The sequence below is a fragment of the Fistularia commersonii genome, chromosome 17 (genome assembly GCF_037954325.1).
Source record: "Fistularia commersonii isolate RoL2024-O1a breed Wild chromosome 17, RoL_Fcom_v1.0, whole genome shotgun sequence".
Lineage (NCBI taxonomy): Eukaryota > Metazoa > Chordata > Actinopteri > Syngnathiformes > Fistulariidae > Fistularia > Fistularia commersonii.
The window spans coordinates 11,387,121-11,408,767 of NC_141300.1; the positions used below are offsets into that span (position 1 = coordinate 11,387,121).

General features: G+C 45.4%; 2 protein-coding genes and 6 non-coding genes across 10 annotated transcripts; 4 read left to right on the top strand and 4 right to left on the bottom strand.

The window, feature by feature from the left end:
* Positions 1–9,524: 9,524 nt before the first annotated feature.
* On the bottom strand, positions 9,525–9,595 carry trnag-gcc (transfer RNA glycine (anticodon GCC)). The gene has a single exon. It is a non-coding gene; the product is annotated as a tRNA-Gly (tRNA).
* Positions 9,596–10,065: 470 nt separating this feature from the next.
* trnag-gcc (transfer RNA glycine (anticodon GCC)) lies at positions 10,066–10,136 on the top strand. Its single transcript has one exon. It is a non-coding gene; the product is annotated as a tRNA-Gly (tRNA).
* A 448-nt stretch (positions 10,137–10,584) lies between these two features.
* Positions 10,585–10,667, bottom strand: trnal-uag (transfer RNA leucine (anticodon UAG)). The gene has a single exon. It is a non-coding gene; the product is annotated as a tRNA-Leu (tRNA).
* A 487-nt stretch (positions 10,668–11,154) lies between these two features.
* On the top strand, positions 11,155–11,225 carry trnag-gcc (transfer RNA glycine (anticodon GCC)). The gene has a single exon. It is a non-coding gene; the product is annotated as a tRNA-Gly (tRNA).
* A 357-nt stretch (positions 11,226–11,582) lies between these two features.
* Positions 11,583–11,653, top strand: trnag-gcc (transfer RNA glycine (anticodon GCC)). Its single transcript has one exon. It is a non-coding gene; the product is annotated as a tRNA-Gly (tRNA).
* Positions 11,654–12,335: 682 nt separating this feature from the next.
* trnag-gcc (transfer RNA glycine (anticodon GCC)) lies at positions 12,336–12,406 on the bottom strand. The gene has a single exon. It is a non-coding gene; the product is annotated as a tRNA-Gly (tRNA).
* An 838-nt stretch (positions 12,407–13,244) lies between these two features.
* On the bottom strand, positions 13,245–15,404 carry LOC147225140 (olfactomedin-4). Its single transcript, XM_086163435.1, has 5 exons — positions 15,270–15,404; positions 15,034–15,192; positions 14,753–14,965; positions 14,412–14,544; positions 13,245–14,338 (listed from the first exon to the last, which is right to left on the bottom strand). The coding sequence occupies exons 1-5, from the start codon at positions 15,312–15,314 to the stop codon at positions 13,497–13,499; spliced, it is 1,392 nt and encodes a 463-aa protein (XP_086019561.1). The 5' UTR covers positions 15,315–15,404; the 3' UTR covers positions 13,245–13,496.
* Positions 15,405–16,690: 1,286 nt separating this feature from the next.
* Positions 16,691–21,589, top strand: LOC147225141 (olfactomedin-4-like). Of its 3 annotated transcripts, none has more exons than XM_086162934.1 (9): positions 16,691–16,817; positions 17,009–17,123; positions 17,437–17,533; positions 18,535–18,657; positions 18,830–19,048; positions 19,565–19,718; positions 19,858–20,085; positions 20,165–20,333; positions 20,951–21,589. In XM_086162934.1, exons 2-9 carry the CDS (start codon positions 17,017–17,019, stop codon positions 21,384–21,386), a joined length of 1,533 nt encoding a protein of 510 aa, XP_086019060.1. In that variant the 5' UTR covers positions 16,691–16,817; positions 17,009–17,016; the 3' UTR covers positions 21,387–21,589. The 3 variants fall into 3 exon arrangements, with proteins under 3 accessions (XP_086019060.1, XP_086019061.1, XP_086019062.1); XM_086162935.1 differs by having other exon boundaries at positions 16,692–16,817; positions 19,861–20,085; XM_086162936.1 differs by lacking the exons at positions 16,691–16,817; positions 17,009–17,123 and having other exon boundaries at positions 17,419–17,533.
* The last annotated feature ends 58 nt before the right edge of the window (positions 21,590–21,647 follow it).

Here is a 21,647-nt window from a genome sequence, read left to right on the forward strand (position 1 = left end):
CAGTCGCTTGATGGAGAGCCTGATCCAGATCCTAAATGGATTGAGAACATGATCCAGATCCCACCTCCTAGCCTGTTCTCACTTGATGGAGAGCGTGAACCGGATCCCACCTTCTCACTGGAAAGATTTGATCCCGTCTTCTCGCTAGATGGAGAACGTGATCCGGATCTCACCTTTTTCCAGCAATAAGGTAGATCCCATCCCTCAGTTGAAGAATGTGAACCCCTCCCTCAGGAGATGAAGAGCCTGATCCAATCCCACCTCCTAGCTTGATGAAGAGCGCAATTCTGATCCCACATTGTGAACTGGATCCCATCTTCTCATTGGATGGCAGAACGAGAACCGGATCCCACCGACCGACCAGATGAAGATCGAGATCTGATCAAGCTCCTTGCTCAATGAGGAGCCGGATCCGGATCCCACCTCCTCACTGGATGAAGATCGAGATCCGATCCCACCTCATGCTTGGAAGGATGAGATCCTCACTTGATCCAGAGCCCAGCTCCTCACTCAATGAGGAGCTTAATGCGGACTCATGACTCCATGAGAAGCATCCAGAGCGAGCTCCGAATCCCTACCCTCACGTCATACAGAGACCTTCAGGTCCAAAACATAGTCTCAGTGGAGATAACACACACAAGCACATTGTCACGAAAAAACAAAACACTGCAGTGTGTCTGTTGAGGCGTCACATTTCACACCATATTTGTGTTTAACACTTTGAAATGAGCACCAGGCCCCCCAAGGCGGGGGCCGGGGGAGGAAGAGGAGGGGGAGGAAGAGGATGAGGGGAAGAAGGAGGAGGTGGAGAAAGAGTTGTTCCAGCCTGAAGGTGCGGATTTGACCGACGTCTCATTCTTATAAACGTCCAGTTTTTCTTCAATCGGGTGGGTGACCTTTGACCCCGGGGGAGACTTAGCTGCTTAGCCGCCGATCGGCTAACCGGTCTCCGCTTCACACCGGATCACGTTCACCCGGTGCCTTGCCGAAGGGCACCTCGGCACCAGACGCTCAATTATGTATTCATCTTACACTCGTGTTACTGATACTCAGATTACATGGCTGTCGGCGCAGACGGCACACAAAGGGCTTGGTTGTCGTCCTCGCCTTGTGTATGGAAGTAAAAACTGTTTTTTGGATCCATTGAATGCACTTCGGCGACCCCGATGTCAAGGACGATTAAACTCTTAAGCACCAAAAAAAATCAGCAAAACACCAGAAATGTGAGGAAAATAAGAAGCTAAAATAATGACTCATGATGAAAAAAAAAAAAAAAAAAAAAATGAAAAAAAATAGCAGGAATTTATCAGATCATCTGCAAATGGGATTTAACTGAAAAAGTGCCAAAAAGGAAAGAAAATGGCGGATTTAATTAATTGTTTTGGCAGAATAACTTAAAATTCCACTTTTTTTTAATAAATTCAACCCAATTCATCTAAAAATGAAAGAGAATCAACAAATCGAACCTTGAATTATAAAAAGGAGATGCCAAGAGAAGAATATCAGCCCAAAAACAAGTAAAATTATTTGAAAACCAGTCACACAAAGCAAATGTGCACGGTCCATATGAAACTATAGAAATTAGAAAATTGATAAAATTTATATATAATTTTATATCATACATTCAATAAAATAGTAATATATATATACATTTTAGAGATCCAACCTTATCAAAACTTGATTAAGTGCCCCTTAAAAAAAAAATGCAAAATAGAAGAAAAAAAAATAGAAGATGCCACATGAGCAAAAAATGGGTCGCACATTTTCTTATTTTACCTAGCAACAAAAAGACAATGAAATAATTACTGTGAGTACAGAGTAATTAATTTATAATAACTCATGAACGCAGGCACACTGGCATGAACTTTCACCGTGTGTGTGCGTGCGTGTGTGTGTGTGTGTGTGTGTGGAGGATACCCAGGCAATAAAAGGTCCATCAGGAGGAGGAGGAGGAGGAAGAAGAGGCCTGCTGGACCACACCTAGTAAAACCCACTGCAATTAAACCCATCACACTGCATCCCCTTCCTTTCTCTAACCCCTCCTGCACCCCCACCCCCCTCCCGCATCCCCCCCGCACCCTCTCCTCCCTCCTGCACCCTCTCCCTCCTCAGCCCCCCCAGACAGACGCCGACCAGTCTGCAGGGAAAATAAAAATAAAAACTAAAAACAAGAAAGAAAAACCGAGACGCGTCCAGAGAGCGTCTTTCTCGGAGGTTGTTCGCTCGTCCGATGCAAAAAAAGTCTGTGCGCGTGCGCGACTCACGCCAGTCCTCCGATCCCCTCACACACACACACACACTCACACACACACACACACACACACACACACATATATATATACACGCTGGGGTCGGTTTAGGCGCGGCTTTGAGACTCGGCGTACGCACACGCACGCACGCACGCACACGCACGCCACGAAAGCGTATTCGCCTCCTCGGGAACGCGCTCCGCGCCCCTGCGGGGAGACGGGTGGACTTACCGCAGGCTTCGGCGGCGGTGGAGGTTTTGCGTGGGGTTCTTGCAGGTAGTAGTGGGTGGAGAGTGGGTTTGCGTGGGTTGAGGGTCGGGGGCGGGTTGCGGCCGCCGGGGGCTCCGTGAGATCCAGCCGTGCCCGCGCCGGTGCGTCGCGGTGACTGAGCGGCGGAGCGGCGGCCGGGCGGGCTCGTCCCTTCAGCACCGGCGCACTTTGAACAGCTCCCTGTGACGTCACCGGAGAAGCCCCGCCCACGCCACGCCCTTCACGGAGAGAAAGAGAGAAAGAGAGAGAGATAATGTTTCGTTTTCAATCTTTACCACTCTTTTTTTGGGAAAACATGTCATGCAACAACGAATAATGACGCGTAATGAAAACGCGCTATTACAAAATTGTAACACAATTCCCGTTCGGTTCAACGCCGGTTATGACGTCATATTTCGGTGAAGGAGTTGATGTCATTCCTTTTTTTTCTTGTATCGCCTCATTTCAGGTGCCACCGTATATTTCACTGATTTTTCTACAATTAATAATAATAATGATTTAAATGGTTTTATTATGCTCATAGCAAATGAGTTTGTAACACTTTTGCAGCAAAAGCCAGTGAACTCTATGGAACTCAAATGCACACACACACACGCACACACACACACACATACACACACACACACACACACACACAGCAACACAAACGCACAGTGTATTCTGTCTCGCCTCATGATGTAAATAGATGATATAATGTCATATGATGTCACTTCCTGGTTCTTACTTCCTGCAATTATTATAGAACATTAGCATATTAGCAACACTTTTGCAGCAGTAGCCATTGGGTGAACTCGATCAAATTCAAACACGCACACACACACACACACACACACACACACACACACAAACACACAAACACACATGCACAGTGTATTCTGTCCCGCTTCATGATGTAAAAAGATGATATAATGTCATCTGATGTCACTTGCTGGTTCTTACTTCCTGCAATTATAGCCCATTAGCATATTAGCAACACTATTGCAGCAGAAGCCATTCGGCAAACTCAGTAGAAGTCAAACACACGCACACACACACACACACACACACACACACACACACACACACACACACACACAAACACACACACACAGTGTATTCTGGTCCGCTTCATGAGATGATATAACGTCCTCTGACCCGTCTTCCTGGTTTCTACTCCCCCCCACCTGGGCTCTACTCTACAGCAAGCAGGTTGTCTTCTTGTTCTTCTTCTTCTGTTTGCAAGCTACAGAATAAAAGTGAACAGGCGTGATGGATTATCAGATAGGGGCCGATCATTAATCATTAGTCATCGCCATTGACCTATGACACCTGCGACTGGGCTCTTCTGCAAAACCCTCCCTCTGTAGTCGTTATTACTGTCTTATTACATAGTAATAACCAAAATCCTGCAGCCATGCAGTTATTACATAGCAATAACTAAAATCCAGAGCTCGCAGACGTGCGCGAGGGTGAGACGGGGCGTTACGTAAGAGCGAGAGCCGCCGGGGCCATCGGCGTGGCGCCGATTCAAATGCTTTGTTTAATCACTTGTCAAGTGTCCGTCGGTGGAGAGGCTTGTCCACTGGCTACTGAGAGGACCACCCACTCAGATCCCATCGTCTCTCCGCGGCTCCCCGGTCACATCCCTCTCTCTCCACATTTGAAAAAGGAAGTTCAGGTAGGACTTACTTCCTGTTGTTGTTCAGTCTCCACTCTGTATGGCCCGCTGAACGGCCCTACGCAAATATGGATGTAGAAGAAGATGGCTGAGGGAGTTTGGGGGGGCGGCATCTCCTGGGACCCAAAAAAAAAAAAAAATCACCAAACAAGAGCTTCTCTATTAAAACTTAAGAGATTAAAGAAGCTTTGAGGCAATTCAGTCTAATCACACACACACACACACACACACACACACACACACACACACACACACACACACACACACACAGCTGGCTCTGAGCCGGGGTGGGGGTGGGGGGTGGCTCGGACGCTGACTGTATAATTAGAGCATTGCTTTAGCGTCAGTCCTATCCAAATCCCCCACCCCACCCAACGCAAAAAAAAACCAAAACGCTATTGCAGTGTTGTAACACATTATGACACAGTAATAACATGTAATAACGGGGTTATAACATGGTGATAACAGGATATCACGGGTGGAATGTGGAGGGCGGGAAATCAGACGGATTCAAACTCTGCCTCGGCCTTAAGATTAAGAAGAGGATCGAGATTCAGATTGATATCAGATTCAGATTCAAGATACTAATATTTTGTTTAGACACCAGTTGGAAAATCGGGGTGTTGCGGCAGTGCAGGCCAGAGGACAGATATCAGAAAACATGAAGGTTAATACATAAACAGATGGAGACTTTGAGAAGGACAGAGGTAACAACAACAACAATATTAATAAATTGGCACAAAATAGATAAACTGCTTCACATGAACAGGAGCAAAGTGATGGCTGCAAGTAGTGACCAGTATTATTTTGACCAGTATATAGTATGGTGACCAGATTTGGTGAAGCCCATCCCTGATGGACCTCCTGTTCTACTCGGTTCCCACCGCTGGAGACCAGGTGTTTGCATTTGAGTGTGTGTGTGTGTGCGTGTGTGTGTCGTCAGACCCGGTGCGGGGATTACACTCGGTGGAGGAGGGAAGTCTGCCCACTCTGTCCTGCTCTATTTTAAAAAGCAGCCGGCCAGGAACTGCAGCAGCCACACACACACACACACACACGCAGACCCAGTGTACAGGGGGCAGGAAAATGTACAACACACACCGAACGTGACGTTTCTGTTATTAAAAGCGGAACAGAGTGTGGACGTTTTCCCACCAAACACAGACACACGGACACATGTGTCTGTCTTTTTAAAAAGACACCCGTTCTGTCCTGGTCTCACCATGCTTCCGAAGTCTGATTTATATATGCATTTTGTTGCAGAATACTGTAATAAAGGAAATAAATACAAATGAAATAATAAAAAGATGAAATGAAAATAAAATGGAAAAATATGATAAAATTATAACTTGAAAACAATAACAATACTACTACTAATTATGATGATAAAATCATAATAATGGTGATAACATAAGAAAAATGTCACGGGTCGCGGGGGCGGACTCGGGCAGGGAACCACACCTCGGAGCAGGAATCTGGGATGAAGCGCTTTATTGAGTAGAACGGCAGGTAGGGTGTCGCTGGTAAGCCCCTGGCCCCGAGACAGTTGCACAGGGCTGGGTCTCACCAGGACGGGCCCCAGGCAGGGTGAAGGCAGGACGGGCCTCAGGTAGGGTGAAGGCAGGACGGGGTCTCGGACAGGGTCAGATGTAACACCGGCCGGCTGGGTCCAGTCGTAACGGGGTAGGGATCCGGTCATGGCAAGGTAGGGGTCCGGTCGTGACAGGGTAGGGGTCCGGTCAGGACAGGGGCCCGCAGTGGTCTGGGACCATCACAATCCCCCAGCGCCAGGCAGAGCGTGCCACTGCTCTTTATAGGGATCTTGATTAGCGGCAGCTGCTGCAGCTGGCGCCGATTACGAATTGGACCCAGGTGTGATACCCTGACAAAAAATAATCATGATGATAATGTTAATAACAATTATAAAATCCAACAATATCATAAATGATGATGATGATGATGATTATGGTAAAATAATTATAATATTTATAATGATGAGAATAATGATATTAATTGTAAAATAATTATGATGATAATAGTAATGAAGAGTGACAAGGATAATTGTAATTATAATAATAAATATCACATTATAATAATAACCAATAATAGTAAATAAACAACAATAATGATTTTAATGATAATGACAATGATTAGAACTAATAATTGTAAAAAAAAAAAAAAAAAAAGACAATCATTACAATGATCATAACTGTGTTCTATGAAGAAATACATCAGGCCAAAACTCACATTAGCAAATCTCACCCCCATCTTCATCTCCATTTCCAGCAGAGAAGGAGGTCCCTGCAGCCGACCAGAGGATTTCTGGGGATGGGGGTGGGAATGGGTCGTCCCCTTTCCATCGAAATCATCACATCCCGTTTCGGCTCTGTGGAACATTTGACGATGAAGATGTTGATGATGATGATGAAAACGGCGACAGAAGAAAAAAAAACAGAAAATCTGATGTAACCTTAGAGCCAGGACAACGGCCATGTTCATTTTTCCACATGTTTTTTTTTTTTTTAAACAAGAATAAACACACACACTGTACAAGCTGGCCGTGGATGGAAATAGACTCGGAAGACTGACAAACATTTTCTGTGTGAAGGCGACTGACTGTTTCCTGTGTCTGAGACGGCCGTGCCGCTTGTGTATTCCGTCTGAGACTTGTGTCAACAGGAGAAACGCTGCCGCCGCGTCGCCATCACATCGTCATTGCGTCACCATCGTCACGTCAAACTTCCAAAACCCGACTTTTCAAAAAGCACGGATTGGTGGCTCTTTAATAGATTGGGATTTTTTGGCCCGGCTCTTATGTTCCCTGGGTGTGTGTGTTGGGGATCAAAGGTCATGTGGGACTAGCAGCAGAGCAGCGCACGTGTGTGTGTGTGTGTGAATTAGCCACCCTGTCATTTGGACTTGGAAACAGCTCCTCTCATGCGCTTCCACCCTCGTAGCGCCTTGTCATTACCAGGCCCCATTTAGCCGCCGTGGGACTCCACCCGCCTGCCGGGCCGCTCGCGGTTTTCACCCAAATAGAAAGCGCAGCGTGTATTTCAACAGAACTCCCCCTTTCATCCAAGCCCTTATAAACCTCGAAGCTTGTAGTTAGCGCCAGACCAGCCCCCGGTGATGCCGCTTACTCTTTTTTGGCTTACTCTCACTTCCCATTAGCACCAGGCGTCCTCCATGATTTCTATTAGCTATTATGGCATCATGTCGGCTGTTAGCATGAAGCTTTTAGCATCACTGGGGTTCAAATCACTACGCAAAACACATCTGTTGAAAGCGCCTATTCTACCTGACGCCAACTGCTCTGTCACTGTCTTTATTTTCCAAAAATACTTTATTGAATTTATAGTTCTTGACTTTTGGAACAATATTTTTATTGTTTCTTTTAAATCTGTATTTTATGTATATGCATATGTCTCTATCTCTCTCGCTCTCTCTATATATATATAAAATATACATATAATATAGCCGCACGAAAAAAAAAAACTAAAAATGGTGAAGCTACGTGGAAAATAACTTTATTGTACAAATCACTGAATAAATATAACCATTTAATGTATTTTTTCATTTTGGATTTTTTTCTTTCTGTGATGACAGGTGAGGCCTGGCCACCCCTGCCTCTCCTGACTGCACGTCACAGGTCTATACAATGTCCTTGAGTGCTGAATAAGGTACCTTAAATAAAATTAATATTATTTTAATCACTATTAGTAATAATAAACTCTCTTTCTCTCTATCACTTTCCTGGTAAAGTCAGAAGGCCACCCACGTTTAGCTGTCCTAAATTTCCACATCGGTAAATGGCTGTGTTTCCCCGCTGATGTCGGCTTTTAAAAAGCCATGAAAAAATCATGAAAATGATGAAAACAATGAAATTATGAATGCCAGGCAGCTAATGTTGCTAATATTCAATTGAGCGTTGCTAGCATGTGATGCTAATGCAGTCACAGTTACAACAATGCGCAGGTAGCGTTTAGTGAACCCCTGCTCGAACAGATGGAAGTGAGTTATTGCAAAGAAGTGACTGAACAGTCAGTTAACCTCCCACACACACACACACATGTACACACATATCAGAGCCAGGGACACACCTCTAGCTTACACCCAGTAATCCGGTGTAGCTGAACTATAATCTCATTAAATCTTCCTCCATCCTTCAGACGAGCGCAAAATCTAAAGGCAAGAGTTTTTTTAATTTTAGTCTGTCAGTGCCGAGGAAACCGCTTCTGTGTGTGTGTGTGTGTGTGTGTGTCAACACACATCGCGGGCTTTAAGTCATGATGCACTTAACTCCGAAGTGCATTAGAAACCTGATTGTTTGGTCGTCATGGTAAATAATAAATACCTTGGTGTCAGTTTACTGCACTTTCCCTCCATGTCCAAGGCTCAGTCTATGTGTGTGTGTGTGAGAGATGCATTGAGTATTTCCTTTGTTTGTTTTATACTGATGTCTTTTAGAGGCAATACATTATTAATAAAAATATTGACACATCTGAAATGGCTGAAAATATTTCTAATTTTTTTTTTCAATAAATATATAAATTAACATATGAACATATATTTTTTCTGAAAAATAATCTGAAAAATATTTATTACATCTATATATTTTTTCTATTTCTATTAAATGAAATTGAAGACTTAAAAGTATGATGATTTGTATGTTAACGATCGCTGCAAATCTGTTCGTAGAAATGTATTTCTAATTAAAAATTCAAATTGTGCTACATCTTCTGGGAAAAAAAACTGTGAAAAATATTTTTAGATAAAGATAATATCAGTCTTGAGAAATAAAAATATGTATGATATGGAATAAAAAAAAATCTAAATATATATTCCGTATTAAGGTATTTCAAGACATGTTTCATAAAATATATATAAAAATAAAAATATTGCTTCCAGATTTTTATGTACACATTTATGTATTATAATTAAACTAGAATATTAAAAGTATTAAATTAAACCTCTACAATCACTTGCAGGACTTGAGAGTTTTCTCACAGGAAGTGACACCACCTGATACAGTATGGCTACTCCAATTAGATGGAGTAAAACATTTATTTCACACTACCACAAAGTGATGGAGTGCGTGAATGTTTATCTACCGCACTCCAAAGTAGACACACACTTGGGAATGGGGTAAATTTGACTCACCTGCGCTCAAGAAGCATGAATCGATTCACCAAAACAGGAAGTGCTACTTCCTGTTTCCGGTCCAGCCCGAATCAATGGCAAGGCTTCATTTAACATTTTGATTCCGTAATCGTTTCTCGTGGGGATGAATTCCGCGGACTCGCAAAACGAGAGCTGTCTAGGGGAAAAGTATGAAAAAGGAGTGATGCATTGGCCGGGAATCGAACCCGGGCCTCCCGCGTGGCAGGCGAGAATTCTACCACTGAACCACCAATGCTTGTTAGTATTACGTCAAAATTGTGTACTATCAACAATTTGGAAATATTGAAATATGTCGTTGGAAAATGTGTATTATGACAGAGATGTATGCTTTTGCATCAAATTTTACATGACAAATATAACCCAACACTAGCCTGATGACCATGAAGTGGTGAAAATGTGCTAGAGTATACAAGAAAAGGTGACTCTGTTCCCTCTCTTTCCAACTTGCTAAAAAAACTACCTACTGCTTTCTCCATGTTTTGTATCAAACAATTGACTTGATATTTTGCAAAGTCAAATTTTGTACTTGAAGTTGCCCATCAAGTTAGATGAAGCAGTTCAAACAAACAACGTGGACATGGGTTTACTTTCAACCTCATCCAAAAGTAGTGAAGGACCAGGTTATGGCAAAAGCTTTCACCATTCGCTTGACATATGGTTCCTGTTGGTAGGTCTGGTTGGGGTATGTTTTTTGGGGGTAGACAAGCATTGGTGGTTCAGTGGTAGAATTCTCGCCTGCCACGCGGGAGACCCGGGTCCGATTCCCGGCCAATGCAGGACTGTCTTTATCCCAAACAACCACATGTGACCAAGGGTATGATGGCCACACCTGTAGAACAGGTATCGAGAGGTATATGCCAATACCACGTTGTGAGTTTAACTTTCCTTTGCCAGACTACAGCTGACTTTCGAGGAGCACTTCTCTCCGAAAAAGATCACAGAAAACCACTCATGCAATAGCTTTGGGTAATGACTATAGGATTGAGACAATTTTAGCATTCAAGTTAAAGACACCTTTCAAGATTGGCATTTTGAACTTGCTCCCGCACTGTCCTTCACTAGGGTACGACAAACTCGATTCATCAAGAATTGTTTAGGTATGCACACATTTCACCAGCCAACAGATACTTGCACCTCCACATAGTAACTGTTGGAAACATAATATTCACACCTAGCTGTTGACTGCCGAGTCACCATTTTAGGCCTTTCAATCCAAAAAAATAATGTCAGGAATGGGATTCGAACCCATGCCTCCAAGGGAGACTGCGACCTAAACACAGCGCCTTCGACCGCTCGGCCACCCTGACACAATCACGTTTAATATTCTGCTGAAAAATCGAAAACAGATTTTTAATTATAACCAAAACAATCCAGGCAACCATGAAGTGGTAAAAAAGCGCTGGACGGTCTATACAAGAAAAGAGGGCTTGATTTCCACTCTTGTTATGGTGCTAACTTGCTGAAAAACCTACCTTGTGGTTTCTCCATGTAGAGAGCAGTTAACTCCTCTGATTTTGGAAGTTCTACTTTGTATGTGTGCACAAGAGTTCTTGGGTTATTTGCTTTGGAAATATCAAACAATTGACTTGATATTTTGCAAAGTCAAATTTTGTACTTGAAGTTGCCCTTAGAGTTGGATGAAACAGTTCAAACAAACAACTTGAACATGGGTTTACTTTCAACCTCATCCAAAAGTAGTGAAGGACCAGGTTATGGCAAAAGCTTTCACCATTGGTTTGACATATGGTTCCTGTTGATAGGTTTGGTTCGGGTATTTTTTTATGTGGTACTCAAGCATTGGTGGTTCAGTGGTAGAATTCTCGCCTGCCACGCGGGAGACCCGGGTCCGATTCCCGGCCAATGCAAGACCATCTTTATCCCACACGATCACAAGTGACCGAGGTTATGTTGGCCACACCTGTAGAACCGGTGTCGAGAGGTATATGCCAATACCACGTTGTGAATTTAACTTTCCTTTGCTAGCCTACAGCTGACTTTCTAGGAGCACAGAAAACAACTTTTCCAATAGCTTTAGATAATGACAATATGATTGACCATAGAGATCTGCTCTTCAGATTGGACGAAGCAGTTGCAACTCAGAGGTTGGTATACCTTGAACCTTTCCCAAGAGATGGGACCATATGATGGTAGCAGCTTTCGTGAATTATAAGAGACGTGGTCTTTAAGGTAACTGGTCCTTGATTTTGTTATCTTTTCTTCAAGCATTGGTGGTTCAGTGGTAGAATTCTCGCCTGCCACGCGGGAGACCCGGGTCCGATTCCCGGCCAATGCAAGACCGTCTTTATCCCAAACAGCCACATATACCTTAAGTTCCTCACTATTGAGCGCACCTCAATATAATCCACACCGGCTAGCTGAGCACTAAAACCGTCAAAGTTGTTGTCGGAGTTGAATGGACTCAGAATTTCCCGGTCATTTCATTTGTCCGATGCGACCAAGATAAATGATTCCCAGCCAATGCGAGGATCTGCTCATCTTGACATAAAAAGGGAGTGGAACTGTCTCTGAATTACTATCTGCTGGTGCTAATGTTGCTTTCATTTCAACGACCCCCCTTTCCTGTCCCTCAACACACGATCTTCTCGCAGTATTGGGACAGTTCAGTCCTCCTGCCTATCCGAGCTACCGGCTCCCCCCTCTGGCATCCTCTTGGCGTTACATCGCTCCTCCAGCTTCTGCGCCAAGCTCTTGAAAATCAGTTAGAATAGAGGAGAATAGAGAAGTTCAAAATAAAGTCGCGGGATTCAAAGACAACGAAAATCTTAATTTTGCAAGCTAATATTTTTTTGCTCAGGCCTTTTGGTGTATTTTATTTGCCAGCTGGAGTATCAGATAGTTTATATTACAGTCAGGTTCCAGTTTAAGTGGTGTATTCACGGTTTGAAAGGGAGGTGCAAACTAGCAGTGCTTTGCAAAAACAAAGAAAATACATGTTTGGGTGGAAAAAGGAGCGATGCATTGGCCGGGAATCGAACCCGGGCCTCCCGCGTGGCAGGCGAGAATTCTACCACTGAACCACCAATGCTTGTTGAAAACCTTCGATGCCCGTTTTCCACATTTTCCAAGGAAAATTACCTGGATTTTAAAAATATATCTCTTAAAAAAATATAGATGGATCTATATTATTGTGGTTGAATGGTGCAACAATGGTTGTCTGGATAAGTTTTGAAAATCTGTGTTTTGTTGCACGACTTTTCATCTACTTCGTTTTTCATGTTTTCTGTTGCACAACATTTTGTTTTTAATTTCTTTGTAGCACCGGTCTTGAACCGTACAGGGTTTCCAGTTTGGCATCCATTATAATCCATCCATTATTTGCATCCACAGCCATCCACGTTATTTGTATAAAAATGTACAATATTTTTCACACTTAAATGCACGGTTTTCGGGTGAGGAAAAAGTTTTTTAGATTTTGTATTGGCAGGGTCAGGAAACAAACCCGCACCTCCCGCATGGTAAGCGCGAACTCTGCCACTGATCCACCGATACACAAATTTTCCCGGGATTAAATTGAAATAAATAGAAACAAAACTGTCGCTTGCTTATTGGTGTATATAATTTTTTTTTCATAATTGAATTATTCTCATGCTTGTCACAGTTTTATAACTGGTTGCTAAAGTGTTTATTACATGATTATAACCTTTTTCTGGCATGTTTATAGCTATGTAAAGCTTGTTTAACGGTTTAGAGCGACAACAGTTAATAATTTGACTACTCCATTTTTATAACTTGTATAAAACTAATAATAACAAAAATCGCAATACATTTTATTTAACAGCCTTCCTGAAATCCCAAAGGCCAGTTACAATGGAGAGTAAAAACATTTACAACAAAACCAACATCCACGTAAAACTGTTTAGAACTTGTTGATAACTTGTTTATTGCATGTTTAGTTGGTTTAGAACTCCTTTAATAATTGTTTATAACTAACGATGTCAATAAAAATAGCAATACCTTATATTTATTTCACTTATAACCTGTTGGTAACCTGTTAATTAAATGTTTATGACTTGTTTACAATGTGGTTAATACATGTTTATTACACGTTTATAACACACAGAAGATATTTAACTCCTCCCATTCGACATAACACAAACAAAATGTTTGCAGCAGCTCTAGAAATGAGCCTCGTAGGCCAGCAGGTAGCCGTCGTTGTACATGTAGATCCTCTTTTCGCGAGGGTTGTAGCTCAGGCTGGCCACGCCCTTGGCCACCTTCTCCAGCGGCAGCTGCAGGGTGTTGTCCTCCTTCCCGCTGGATGTGTCAAAGGCGTAGAAGACCTCCTCGGCGTTGTCGCCGGCGTAGCGCGTGGCGTACAGCACGCCGCACGCCATGAAGGCGTTGCTGACCGCCTTCTTGAAGATCCTGGTCTCCCACGTTTGGGTCACGTTGAGCGCACGGGCCTCGCCGTCCCACGTCAGCCGGCTCACCACCAGGTTGCCGTGGTTCTCGGCGGTGGCGTAGATGGCCCACAGCCCCGTCTCGTCCGCCTCCAGGTCCACGTCGCTGTTGGCGCGGCAGTCGTAGTAGCAGTACGGGAACTTGTTGTTGACGCCGGCGCTGGGGAGCGTCGCCCGGGCAACGGTGCTGTCATTGAGGTCGTAGCGGCAGACGGCAGCGGCCTGGCGGCAGTGGTAGTAGAAGCCGTCCCCGTGGAGGACGCCGCTAGGCCCCTCCACGGCATTGGCGTGGCTGTAGGACGGCGCCATGGTGTGATCCTTGTGGTTGGCGGCCGCCATAAAGTCCTCGTAGCCAGCGTACAGGCGCAGCACGTGGCCCCAGATGTGGCTGTTGATCAGCGGCTGGACCCAGAAGTATCCCTTCGGCTCCTCGTCCTCCGACTCGGCCTGCTTCCCCCACGAGCCGGAGATGTAGGTCTTCCCGAAGGGGCTGATTTTGGTGACCACCGGTTCGCTGATGTTGGCCAGGAGGCCTTTGAGGCAGTACATGTGGTTGGCTGGAGGACACGGGGTCAGGAAAGTCAGATGTCGTCACACACACGCACACACGCACACACACTGGCTACTCACTGGTGAAGTCCTTGGGGATGGACCTGCAGGACTCAGCGCTGTTCTTCAGTTGCCGGAGTTTCTCCCTCACCGTCTTCATGTTGATGGAATCGGCCATTTGTATCCTGCCTATGTCTTGGCGGAGCTTCACCAGCTACACACACACACACACACACACACACACATTTTACATTACATTACATTACATTGCATTTGGCAGACGCTTTTATCCAAAGCGACTTACAATAGAGGACATAGGGACTGCAAATACACTTGCAAATACACGATGCACAGGAAAACACACACACACACGATGTATGATCCCGTTCTGCATCCGCATCGGCATCTTCAAGGCAACACACCTCCTTGGACAGCGCCGTAGTCTTGGGGTTGTTCAGCTGCAGGTGGATCTCGGCCACCTTGGTCTCCACCTGCTGGAGCTCCTGCCCCAGGCGCCGCAGGTACAGGTTGGCGTAGAGGCCGCGATCCGCCAGGTAACGGTGCGGCTCCAGGGCGGCGGTGATGTTCTGCAGCATAGCTTGGATCTCGGGGAGCCGCCGGCTGGACAACTGGACCTGCGGGCGCCGGATAAGATCAGCCCAAATCTGGACCTTACCTCGGGCTCCAGGGTGGGCGTCCTCACCTGCTCGTCCAGCTCCGTCAGCGACGCCTCGCACGTCTGCACCTGCTCCTTGACGGATTCGTACCTGGCGGAAGGGAAGGACCAGGCGCCGGTGTCCACCGGGCACCAGCAGGAGCCGTTCGCCATCTTGCCGTGGACGCGTTGGACCTCGCCGCTCGCCTGCGGAGACAGGACGTCGCCGTCAGAGGGGAAGGCGGAGGAGAAGGAGAAGGCGGAGGAGAAGCCCGGTGACCCACAGTGCTCGGCTGGAGAAGGAGCAGCAGCGGCAGAAGAAGAACCATGGTGGAGGAGATGGAGATGGAGGGGGACGTGACGGTGAGACGAAGCGGCGAAGACCAGCGTCTTCTCTGTCTTACATAGGCGGAGGAAGAAGAAGGCTGTGTTTTCCCACCGCAGATGGCGACACCAGAGGATGTGAAAGTAACAAAAAGTGACCTCACGGGGTTTCACAACATGCTTCTCCTATGTTCACACAGGAAGGGGATCAGGCAACCTGCGCTTTCCACACAACACAGGAGACTAGATTCATTCATTCATGCATTCATTTACTATCCACACCAGTCATCCTGCACTCAGGAGCTGGAGTCTCTGATTGGTCGAGAGATGGGGATCCATCACAAGGCCTCAGATGGAGACAAAACGCCATTCACCCTCTCATTCACACATGTAAAGACAAAAGAATTCACCCTCTCATATTGAGGCTTGCAACCATTCATCCTCTCATAGAAAGACATTTACCCTTTCACTCACCCTCTATCTTGTCACCCATGCATCAACCCTAACCGAAAAAAATTCACCCTCTCATTCAATTGTAGACGTGCAACTGTTCACCCTGTCACTTATGCATCGCATAGACATACAGCCATTCACCCGCTCATTTGCACGCAATGTAGCGATAAAACAACATTCACCCTGTCATTCACATCATATAAGGGTCTGCAACTATTCGCTCAGTCATTAAGACGTCATGTAGACATGGAGCCCTTTCACTCGTACAGAATGTAATGGCAAATATCATTCACATGCAACTATTAAGTCACTTATTAACACATTATGTAGACATTCAACCATTCACCCTGTCATTGGCATGTCATATTAGGATCATGTTTGGTGTGATTCCTTGCTTAAGTTGACTTGGAAACCTGGTATTGTTGGATTTCTCCACCCGACCTGCGGGTTCCTCAGAGGAGGTTCTACCAGCAAAGACGAGAGGCAGCAGAACATCGGCCGACCAACCAGATGCCCCATTTCCTCTTTGTGTTCCCCAATCTTGGCTCACTCCAACCCAGAACTTCTCCATAAACTATGGCTTTCTGCATCGGTACCCCCATCCCCGACAACCTCACCAGAAGCTGTCCTCCATCCTATAATAACTGCAGACACCACTGAAACCAACCATCTGCATGTCTGACCACTTGGTTCATCCTTTTGGGACATTTTGGTCACTCAGATTTCCCAAAACGCAGGAACCTGACAGCTGTGTGTGCATGTTTTGTGTGTGTATGTGTGTGTGTGTGTGTGTGTGGGGGGGGGGGGGGGGGGGGTTACCCAACACATAGAGAGGAAACGCCCCGATATTGCTTTGACGCCTTCAGACCGGAAACAACTGTAATAAACTGTTTGTTACTAAATAAGCTCTCAGCAAACAGCAGATAACTGAGCATTAATTCATTCATTCATTCAGGTACACATCATGCCTATTCTGAAGTCAGGGTTGCGGGGAGGCTGGATGCTATCCCAGCTGTAATTGGTCAAGAGGAGGATTCACCCTGTCATTCATATATGTGAGTAAACCATCCACCCTTACATCCACACAACCTATAGAGACATATAACAATTCACCCTTTTATTCAAACATCATATAGAGACATGCAGCCATTCACCCCTTTATTTACACTTCATATAGAGACATGAATCCATTCACCCTCTCATTCAACAACATTCACCCTTTCATTCTCTCATCTGGACAATGTAGTGTCTCCAATGAACCTCCTGCATGTGGACTTTGGGAGGAACCCGGAGAACCCTGAGGAACCCCACGCAGGGTCTCCACAGAGGAAGGCCTCCTGCGGGAATCCAACCTTCTCGCAGTGAGTCTGTTTTATGAGCCTTCAATTGAATTAATTTAAAACTGCCACTCGTTCCAGTTGTTGTTGTTGTAATAACCGAGTTATTACAACAGAAAACCAAGTTGTCATCTTACGCACGCCAACCTCCTTCCGTTGTCACGTGAAATCGTGAAATGTGCCGGGACATCATCATCTCACACGTCTTTCTGGGCCAGGGGTGGGAAGTTCCCACTTTGCTGCAATTTCAACAAGGAGGAAGTGTTGTGATAAAAGTTGTTTTCCGGCATGGGGGTGAAAGGGGGTTGGGGCCAAACTCACGCCTCATTTTGAACAGACAGCTGGACGCGTCTTCATTCTCCGATCTCGCCATGGAGCTGCCGCCGCTGCTGAGCATCATCCTGCTGCTTCCTCTGCTCCACCCCAACTTGCAGGTCTCTCAAGCCTTTATTACTATGTCGTTACAGGCGTATTCACAATTCGGTTAGATTTCGAACAGCGCTGGGCAGGTGTGTTTTACACACACACACACACTCGCACATATACACACACGCACACACACATTCACCCAACTCATTTGTTGCTTGTTTTCGCTTGCGTTCTGACTCCTTCAAGGCAACAGTCTGGGAAAATTAACCCAAGTGTACGATACCTCCTCCACAGCTAAAATCGAAATAAACTAGTAATTCATGAACTGTAACAAGTTATAACTGAAAAGAGGATGGCTTGAAAACTACTAATTAAGATTTATGCTCTGTTGGTTCGATAAAAATCTACTCAAAATGTGTTGACTTGGAAAAAAAATTAAAGTTTAAAAAACGTAACCCCTCAATGTCGGTTATGAATAGATAAATGGATTCAGAGTCAGCTGGTAAACAGTTAACACATAAGTCAAATTGTAGCCAAATATCCAGCATCTCCGTGGCAATTTTCAACCTTTTAATATTTTTTTTTCCTAATTTAAAGTCTTACTCATCATGAGAGGATTTTTGCCTCCTGTCAGGTGTTAGTCTGGGAAAATTACCCCATCTGCACTGAGTCCTCCACTGCTGTAGATTACTAAACGGATAACTGACAAACTAATACAAGTTACAACTGATCAGAAGATCGACTGAAAAATTACATATTGGAACAAAATATCAGTCAATTTGTCAGAAATCAATTTAAAATTAAATGACTTGAAAGAAATTGATCCTGAATATTGGCTATGAATTAATAAATGGATACATGACATGAAATCAATGAGTTTGAAATATTTGGAAATCAATTTATTCCAAATAATTCCTGAACATAATTACGTTTTTTTTTCTGATTCGCAATAGTTTAGTAATTACTAGTCAATTACATTACTTTACTGAGCAGTGAGTCTAGGGGTAATTTCCCCTGACTGTTGCCTTGCAGGTGTTGTTCAGTCGTGCGTGTTCATGTCCCGCAGGTCACCGCGGGGGCGGACTGCGTGTGCGCGCTCACCAACGCGCAAGGCGCGTTTCCTAGCAGTAAGCTGACAGCGGTGGAAGACGGCGCCGCCAGGTGTAACGGCGTCATCACGCCGCAGACGGTAAGGTCACGTGACGCGCGCTGACTGTCTCCACTTCCGGGTTGAACGGCCCCACTTCCGGGCTGAAATGCTCCACTTTCGGGTTGAACGGCCCCACTTCCGGGGCTGAACAGCTACACTTCCGTGTTGAACGGCCCCCATTTCCGGGTTGAACGGCTCCACTTCCGGGCAGGTGCTGGAGCTGGACGGCCTCCTGCTGGGGCTGGAGATGCGGCTGCCGCAGCTGCAGCGCGACGTGGATGTGCTGCGGCGGGAGGACGACGGGGACGTGTACGCGGCCGTCAGCCTACAGGTGGTCCTCAACGAGCTCGCAGAGATCCAGCAACTCGTCCACAAGCTGAACGCCACCGCCAGGAGGCGCCAGAGCCTCGCCGGAAGCACCAGCGCGCAGGTGAGTCCGGAAATGCGGCGAGGTGCGACACGTGATTGGCTGCATCACATATGACGTCATATTATATGTCATATTACATGTTTCATATCATATCATGTCACTAACTTATAGTGTCATATCATATATTATCATATATTACATACAATCATAGCATATATATTTTTTATTCGTATCATAATATATCATACCAAATTCAATTTCATATCATATTGTATTATATTTCATATGTTGCATGATGAAATACGATGTCTTATCTATCATATATCATATAAAATGTAATAAATCACATCATCTATTATACAAATCATAAAATAGCATACACATTGTAGCAAGTCACAAATATTAGGGTTTATGTTAATGCTTGTTTTCAATGTGATTTTGGGGTGACGTCCAAGAAGCAACTTCAGCTATCAAAAGCCTGTTTTCTGAAATGGGCCTGAAAGGTGAACACGAGTCTCACCGTCTTGAGGTGTTGTTGGTGAGGTCGTGACGGCAGCGAGCGTTTGTCCATTTCAGCTGCAGCAGCTCAAAGCCAGCATGGAGGAGCTGGAGATCTTTGACGTCATGCAGGTGGTGAAGAGGCAAGAGGACAACCAGCGCCTCAAGAGGGACCTGGAGCAGTGCAGGAGCAGACCGCCGGCGCCCCCAGAGCCCACCGAGCTCCCCCACGGTATAGATTACATCCATCTACAGATCAGTCCATTAGCATTAAACGCCGAAAGCATTGGAAAATGCGCAGAAGACCCTTTGTAGATAAAGGGCTTCTCCAACGAGAAGGCTGAAGTAGAGAACCTCGAGTATCTCCCCAGCAGCCTGTCCGCATGGTGAGTTCGTGAACGTCACGGGGCCGAGGGTCTACACGGCCGGCGAGTACCCTGGCAGCTACAAGTTCGGGTCATGGGGTCGCGACCCTAAACCCCAACCGGGGCAGGAGAGCTGGTACTGGAGGGTGATGCTGACCTCCAGCAACAGATACGCTCACTACGTCCGCATGTACTCCAGCCTGAGTTCCCTGATCGTCGGCGTCAGCGTTCCCGGTGAGGAACCGAGCTTCAGCGCCGACCGAGTGAAAAAAAAAAGGCACTTACTTAACAAAAATGATGATTGAATTGAAAGGAAACATCCAGATCCACCCCTCCAACCCGACGACCAACACCATCCAGGGGCCCAACGCCGTCCTCTACGGGAACGCCTTGTACTACAACTGTTACAACAGCGACGCCGTGTGTCGCTTCAACATGACGGCAAAGACGGTGTCCACAGTGGAGCTGCCCAAAGGAACCAGGTCGGCCCCCGCGACTGCCCTCGGACCATGGATGTTTTCATCTTTGGGGGTTCTATTCATTTTATCGTTATCCATACTGCTTACCTTGCTCTCTGGTAGCCTATCCTAGCTGTCATTGGGTAAGAGGTGCTCCAATCGCGGGGCCTGGATTACATACCTGTGTAACAATGACAACATTTGAGAGCAATATGATGGTGTTTATAGAAAGAAAACATATAAAATGTACAGGGTATGTATGCATTAGTACAACATCGTCGGCATAGAGGGTGATTTTATTTTGACTACGATGCTTTCGCGAGATACCTTCTACTCGTTTCCAATTCGGGTGGTGCATGGTATTTCAGTCCGCAGTATTACTACCTAAAATAGAATTTAATACATTTAGTGAATGCAATTAAAATGGAAATGTAATTTTTTTCTAAACATTTCTCAGAGATACTGAGGTAACACACACAGCATCATCCACGTAGAGACTTATTTAACGTTTGATAATAATCAGCATTAGCTTGCGCATTTCACATATTTTTTTCCAAAAGTGAAACCTCGGTACGTCTACTTTTACTTCCGGGCCTCTGAGATCTCACGGAGAATTCTGGTTTGCGCCCGGTTTTCTTCAGGATCAACTCGAAGGGGAACTTCTGCCGTCTGGACGAGTGCTTCGCCTTCACCGACCTGGACCTGGCGACGGATGAGTCCGGGGTCTGGGTGACCTACACCACCTCCCAGAACTTGGGCAACCTCATGTTGTCCAAGGTGGAGGATGGTGACCCGCCAGTCCTGGGCCGGACCTGGTCCACCTCCATCTACAAGGAGGCCGTGACCAACACTTTTATGATGTGCAGCGTCCTCTACGCCACCCGTTACGTGGACAAGGACACGGAGGAGATCTTCTACTCCTTGGACACGACCACGGGCGCCGAGAGGTTCAACTTGGGCATTTTCATCCAGAAGATGCAGCCGAACATTTACTCGCTGAACTACAGTCCCGTGGATCAGATGCTTCACGTATACGCTGAAGGTCACATGATTTCCTATAAGGTTCTGTTCAGATGATTGGATTATAATGATCAAATCGATCCAGTAGTACGACGATAAGATGGAGGTCCATCTCATTGTTGGCGATTTTGTCAAACCAGGTTTTGACATCCTCTTTGTTAGCTCAGCAAATGTTAGCCCAGCGCTTCATGCTGATCCTTCTCTGAAGTATTCCATGCTATCAATGTGAATTAAAAATGAAATAAAGGTTTCACACATCATTCCTCCCTAGTCTGTCACAGCAAAACAGCAGAGGTTGATTTTAAAACATTTCAACAT

Excerpts from the sequence above, each read along its gene's own strand:
- LOC147225140 (XM_086163435.1), bottom strand. The coding sequence starts at position 15,314 with ATGGTTCTTCTTCTGCCGCTGCTGCTCCTTCTCCAGCCGAGCACT. Across the intron at positions 14,966-15,033 it reads TGACGGAGCTGGACGAGCAG|GTCCAGTTGTCCAGCCGGCG; the intron begins GTGAGGACGCCC and ends CGGCGCCCGCAG. Across the intron at positions 14,339-14,411 it reads CATCCCCAAGGACTTCACCA|CCAACCACATGTACTGCCTC; the intron begins GTGAGTAGCCAG and ends CGTGTCCTCCAG.
- LOC147225141 (XM_086162934.1), top strand. The coding sequence starts at position 17,017 with ATGAACCTCCTGCATGTGGACTTTGGGAGGAACCCGGAGAACCCTGAG. Across the intron at positions 17,534-18,534 it reads TGCTCCACCCCAACTTGCAG|GTCACCGCGGGGGCGGACTG; the intron begins GTCTCTCAAGCC and ends CATGTCCCGCAG. Across the intron at positions 19,049-19,564 it reads CCGGAAGCACCAGCGCGCAG|CTGCAGCAGCTCAAAGCCAG; the intron begins GTGAGTCCGGAA and ends TGTCCATTTCAG.